At 43.2% G+C, this 6,483-nt stretch overlaps 1 protein-coding gene across 5 annotated transcripts in view; it reads left to right on the forward strand.

Moving 5' to 3' along the window:
* The window catches only part of PLEKHG7 (pleckstrin homology and RhoGEF domain containing G7), a 96,854-nt gene extending 90,371 nt beyond the window's left edge, over positions 1–6,483 (forward strand). For all 5 annotated transcript variants that reach the window (XM_045002179.1, XM_045002184.1, XM_045002182.1 and 2 more), the window contains 2 exons: positions 1,277–1,374; positions 6,357–6,483. In XM_045002179.1, coding sequence (XP_044858114.1) covers positions 1,277–1,374; positions 6,357–6,464 — 206 coding nt within the window. In that variant the 3' untranslated portion in view covers positions 6,465–6,483. The remainder of the gene's footprint in view (positions 1–1,276; positions 1,375–6,356) is intronic.

Raw genomic sequence — 6,483 nt, forward strand, 5'->3', positions numbered from 1 at the left:
CTACCACAACTGGTTTCAGCTTTGATTGAGCAATTAAAATAACAAGAGAGGCTCCTAATGAAGCCTATTTAGCTCTGTTCTTTGAACAGTGGGGAAGAACAGGTTAAGCCAGTCTAGAGAAGGCCCTGGCGGGATAGGAGGGGGGTGGGTTGTGCAGCTTCCTGACCAGGACACCGGGACTCCTATCCCCACCCCTCTTACTTTCACAGGGCTCTGACATTCAGGTTGTTGTAAAGAGCAGGATGATAAATTGTTCTCCTTAACCCGTGAGGACAGGACAAGAAGTAATGGTCTTAAATTGAAGTCAGGGAGATTTAGATTAGAGATTAGGAAAAACTATTTTCCCATTTGTCAAATATCTGGAAGAGTAAGAAGATACATCTACACACTAAAATGAGATTGTATAATGCTATTGACCTCCCACACAATTTTACACCTTGGAAACGTGGCAGATGGTGGAAGGGTACAAGAGAAAGCTGAATGAATTTCAGCAGTGCTTTTTAAGAAGAAACTTCATCAGCACACTGGGGACTGAATAATCACACAGGGATGGTTACGGTGGTTCAGCCAGGTCATCAGGCTACCCCATGGCAGAAGGACAAGATGCATCTTAGGTTGGCTTCCACTGGAGGGAAGAGAAGCCATGCAGGACAAAGAATGACCTATTGCAGGATGATCAAAAAGGAAGTTGTCTCCATTATGGCAACATCTGATGGAATCAAAAATCTTGCTCTGGACAGACAGCAGTGGGGAAAATGGGTTGCCTTATGTGCCACTAGGCACAGGAGACTAAGTCTAAGTAAGGAGTCTACAGGGCAGCCATAACTCACACAGGCTGTTTAAATTACACCTGGGGCCTCTCCAACCACAGGAGCATCCCACTGTCAGGATGGTGCACAGGTGGTTTAAAGCCACCATGGACCTACCCCTTTCCCCTGGGCTGCAAGTTCTTTGCTTTGTCTCTTGGGCTCAGCACAGAATCTCCCCCAGTATTTTCAATAGAGCACATAGCATATCTCTTTAGACCATTTCCCCCCGAACAAGACTCAAAAGCAGCTAATTGCAGAACCAACTTTTTGAAATAATTTGAGGCTATTTTTTTCATAACATAAAATTCAAAGTGCCAGCATGTGTTTCCCTAATAAGCAATCAGAAAAGTTGATTTTCCAAGGAGAAACAAAGATATGATTGATATATAGTGAATCAGTCTGATGGGATTTTGATAAGATGGCTTACCTTGTGGGTGTTCTTTCATTTGCTTTGTTTTGTTTTATAGTCCTTGGGCTGCGAAATGCTTTTGTAATACAACATGAAAATAGATATCAACAGTGTATCGGAGTCTTCTTACTACAAGCACAAACAGAGACTGTCAAAGTAAGTCCTGTATTTTATGAGACCTTTTTAAAATTACATTTATAGAAGGAAAGATCTCTCCTAAAGAGAATTTTACTTAAGCAACTATATCTGACAGAAATATGACCTGATGTACTCTCTTCCCTAAAACAAATCTTCCACTGTTATAGAGTTTGTAATTACAGTACCCAGGTACTGATTTTAAGTGAGGACCTCCAGCAGGTCACATACTAGCTTTTCAAATTCTGACTTATTAAAGTTCAATTCCTGCATAACAGGAATCAAGAAACTGAGCCATCCCCAAAAACTAAAACAATTTTTATGTAATAATGTTAAGACCATAAAACTTCGACATCGTCAGTTTAATTATCCCACACCACACTTTGAAAATGTGTATTATAATTTTTGCATACATACTATTATATACATTCATAAAACTATTGTAATTTCATACCAGTGGGTATGATATGAAAACGTATCTGTCTCCAAGAAAGTGAGTTTGATTCCAAGAATATGTAAATTCCCCTTCATCTGCACACCATCCTGAATTTTGAGTAATAGACTGTTACGTTTTATTATTTATTTGCAGCATCTAAATGTGGGCTAGGCATTTCATGGAACATAACAAATTGGGTCTATAAGTTGTATTTCATTCATTAGCACCTGGAAGAACAAAATGAGACTTTCAGATAACACTAATTCTTAAAAATACAGAACATGGTAGACAAAGTGCCCCAGGGCAAGGCAATAAATATACCCTTTCTACTTCTAAGTCACTGGCTCACATCCGAAATACGTTCTGAAAGGAGTTACAATCTTGCTACAATACTTAGCCCTCCAACATTGGCAGTGTTCCAGTTTACTTCCATCTTCTCCAAGTCCTGCAATACACGATTGAGCACTAAAATCCTGATATGAAACAGCATCTGCGTTATAGGTTAATAATGGTGCAACAACACATTGTCTTTCAGTTCCACATTATTGTAAAAAGGTATATCGCATTGGACAGTATTTTGGGGGCCTACATGAAATGAGCTGGCCTCATTTATGCACTTCACAATCAGCACAATTTTCGACTAGCTCAGCCAAGGGGCCTTCATGTTTACAGCTGGTGTTGTGGGTCTAAGAATAAAAACACTGTCTGTGATCCTCTGACAACTTTGTAGATCAGGATCTTGAAGTAGATGGGGCACTTCAAAGAGAGCCAGTACACTGCATGGAGCACCAGTGATATGGTCTCATTGACCTGTCCTATTCAGAAAAGGCTACTGCATCATGAAGCAGTTGAGGACAGCTCTTAGATTTACTGGATTTTGTGGGATGTTCCATATTACAGCTAAATCAGGCTCCCTGTACCGCTGCATAGCGCAGTCAGACAACATTCAACAGACATATGAGAGCGTGATAGATAAGTTAATTGAAAAATTGCACAAAGTCACTTTGGAAGAGCTAGGAGTAGAATCCAAGTCTCTAATATGGCAGACCTAAGTCTCATTCGCACAGCTGTACAGCCCATCAGAAAGGCTCTGCCCAGTCTATTTGGTTGGCTTTTCTGACCCATACCATGAGATCACACTCTTCCTCCTAGAGCCAGGAATTGAGCCCAATAATCCTGAACCCAACATTTTGCTATTGTGTAGCACAAAGCTGTATCACTGTGACGTGGTGTACCAGGCCCTCAGTTGGACACTTTGTGGCCCTGCCACACCCTACTTGTGGAAAAGGAGCAATGAAGGTGGGTCCTCCAGGTCTGCCTAGAGAGACTACAGGGAAGTGGCCAATCAGAGTGAAGCAGGCACAGTTAAAAGGAGCTGCAAGGCTGAGCAGGTCAGTTTCTGGCAGGACCAGGGGTATAAGGAAGGTGTCCCTTGCTGGTGCTCAAGTGAGAATCAGAAGACAGGTTCTGGTGGCATTGGCATTCCATGAGGAAGGAAGGGAGTTGAGAACTTCAGCCCTGAGCTAAGGGTGAAGAGGAAGGGGTTATGTGGGAAATGGCTCAAGGAACGGCAGCAGCAACAGAGTTAAAGGAAGCAGCACGTGGTTGCTATTTGTTGGGTCCCTGGGTTGTGGCCTGGAGTAGTGGGTGGGCCAGGGTCCCCCCCCACCCCCATGGGCAGAGTGGCCAAAGGCCCAAAAAGGGGACAAGTTTCATGTAGAAGCCCAAGCACAAAGCTGGAATTTTAAGGGCTCAAGGACATGGCTGACGACTCTGTAAAGCATCAACACTTTGTTGAACTCTGTTACCCATGGAAGTGGACTGATCTTGAAGGAGTAACCTGGATGGAAAGCTGGGTCGAGAACTGATAAGGCAAAAAGTCTCCAGGGAGACAGCCCTGCGGGCACTGCTCCATACCAGGGCAGGGATGGGCCTAAAGCTAGCCCAGAAAGGTTGAGAACTGAGCCCAGTGACAGGGCTGCAGATACCAAAAAGGGCTCAATTATAGGCCCTGTTGGACTTATTTTTTTACCCCAGAAAGAGTTTATTTGTTTGTTCACGTATTAATTGTGTGTGACCTGGCCAGAAGGCTGGGCCATTGAAGACTCACCTGACAAGGTTAACAGTTGTCAGGGGGTGCTGGGAGCAGAGAGAGAGTGTTCAGGTTCACAGCCGACAGGAGGCGCTCATGAGAAGTGAGTGCCCCCTGTCACAATCACCCACTTCAAAGTATGTCTGTCACCCTCTTCCCCCACTCTGGCTGCTCCACAGACAGATAACTGTTACTCCCTTAGATCAAAAGTTAGAGAGATGTCTGTGCTAGAAATAGTAAAGATCCAGTATTCAAACATTGTTCATGACTTACATGCGGGTTCCTTAGAGTTGCACATGACTGCAGTTGTTTTTCTATCTTTCTATTTTTAAAACAGGTTTATTTAATTCATCCAGTGAGAAAACATCCTTAAAACAGATTAAAATGCTTTTAAATGATAGAACCTATCAATCATGGTGTAGTATGCAATAAAACACAGTTTGGCTTCTAGTCACACATTTTAATTGCTTATGTCAAATACTGGTTGGATTGAAGATTAATAATAATAATAATAATATATGGAGATATACCTATCTCATAGAAGGAACCCCAAAAGGTCATTGAGTCCAGCCCCCTGCCTTCACTAGGAGGACCAAGTACTGATTTTGCCCCAAATCGCCCCCTTCAAGGATTGAACTTACAACCCTGGGTTTAACAGGCCAATGCTCAAACCACTGTGCTATCTCTGGGTTTTGGTTTGTTTTTTTGCCACTAATGTCTTCCCTGAATACTGTGCTATACTATCTAACTCTGGAGATGATGACATAGACAGTCATGGTTAGATCTGTATCTGATAGGACACAGGAGCTCAGCTATTCACGTCCTGGCCATTCAGGTGGGAAGAGACATTTCTGAGTATTACTTTTCATTTGGTGTCCTGGAGCAGTGAGGAGTCCATTAGGTCCCTGAGACTCACACCATCTGCACCACCAATGCTCTCCATTATGGATCTTCAGAGCACTGCTCTCTTCCCAACCAGCAACACTTCTGTGCTGCCCAGATTGAGTTTTAGCCAGGTGATTTTCACCTAGGTGTTTCTCTCACAAGGCTTTGCAACACGAGGAAGTGATCTGCTTTTGATGATAAGAGAATGTAGACCTGGAGGCCATCAGTATACTCGTAGCACTGAAGGCCACAGGGGTTTACTTCTTCTAGAGGACTGACATATATCATGTAGGAAGGAAGATGAGATCTAATCTTCTTGGACACCACATAGAAGAGCTCTCTGAGAGGAGCAGCAGCTGCCTGTAGCAACCCTCTGTGATCCAACAAAAAAATTGGTGCTATCTTACTATGTCTGTCCATGCTCATCGGATGTCATAAGCACCCTAGCAGTATCTCGTGACCAACTGCTCTGACAGCTGATTGATCTAAGCTCATGTCTACACTACAGGCCTTGCAGTGGCACAGCTGTACCACTGCAGCTGTGTTGCTGTAAGGTCGCCAGTGTAGCTACTTTATGCCAGCAGGAGAGAGCTCTCCCATAGGCATAATTAAATCACCCCCAACGAGTGGCAGCAGCTATATTGGCAGGAGAGCATCTCCCATCGACATAGCGTTGTCCACACCAGCGCTTTAGTCGGTGTAACTTCGGTCTCTCCGGGGTGTTTTTTTCACACCCCTGAATGACATACATTTTACTGACACAAGTGGTAGGATAGACAGAGTAACAGTATTAACAAGGAAGGCTGTCTGTTGCCCGTGGGTAAGACGACACCATCCACAAATATGACCAGTGTCATCTCTGCACTACAGCGCAGTTAGCAGCCCAGCGGGAATATTACACCACAGCTCCTCAAACATGTTTTCTATGGGAAAGCTAGAGACTGCAGGGTAGTTGAACTGAACTTGTATTGTGGTTCAGTTTTGTTCTGCCCTTTATCTGCTTGGTATTGTAACCTATGCTCCACTCTTTCCACATATAGGCTAATCCATAGTGAAAAGTTCCTATTTTTGGATCATAGAAAAGTTATTTGTGTTACTAAACAAAACCCAGGCCCTGATTCGCCATTGTGTGAATACTTGAGTGAATGGCCTTGGAATAAATGGGGATAGCAGGGGGCCTACTCTGGCATAAGGTCTGTAACAGACCTTATTCCAATGAAGAATCATGAATTTTGAAGCTCCATGTCTTACCCATGTTCCTCCTCCGATGATGGGAGTGAGGAGATGGCTGGTGAAGGAGGTGGCAGAGAGTTTCCCTATCCACAGAGATGTTGGTTGTTTAAGGCTACTTTGCACAGCTTATGCAGCGTAATATGCCCTGAGCCAGTCTGGAAAATCTGGATCCCAGGTTTATGGAACAATTTATGGACATAAATCAACCTTCTCTTCTAGAAGTAAGGTTTGAGAAGGTGCCCCATCAAACACTGTACAATGTATTTTTATAGATTCAAGACTCTAAAGTTCAGGTATTTGTTATTAAAACTTTTTTAGGTGCTCAGGGTTAATCAAGCATTATTTTTCCTCTTACAGAAAACATGGATGTCAGAGATAGAAACTGCGGTCTCCAATTATGCCAACGGACATGAAACTCAGAAAAGCTCCTTTTTCTGTTTGCCATCTGAATCCTCTGAAATTTAATTGTGTAAATGCGAAATTG

The sequence above is a fragment of the Mauremys mutica genome, chromosome 1 (assembly GCF_020497125.1).
Source record: "Mauremys mutica isolate MM-2020 ecotype Southern chromosome 1, ASM2049712v1, whole genome shotgun sequence".
NCBI lineage: Eukaryota > Metazoa > Chordata > Testudines > Geoemydidae > Mauremys > Mauremys mutica.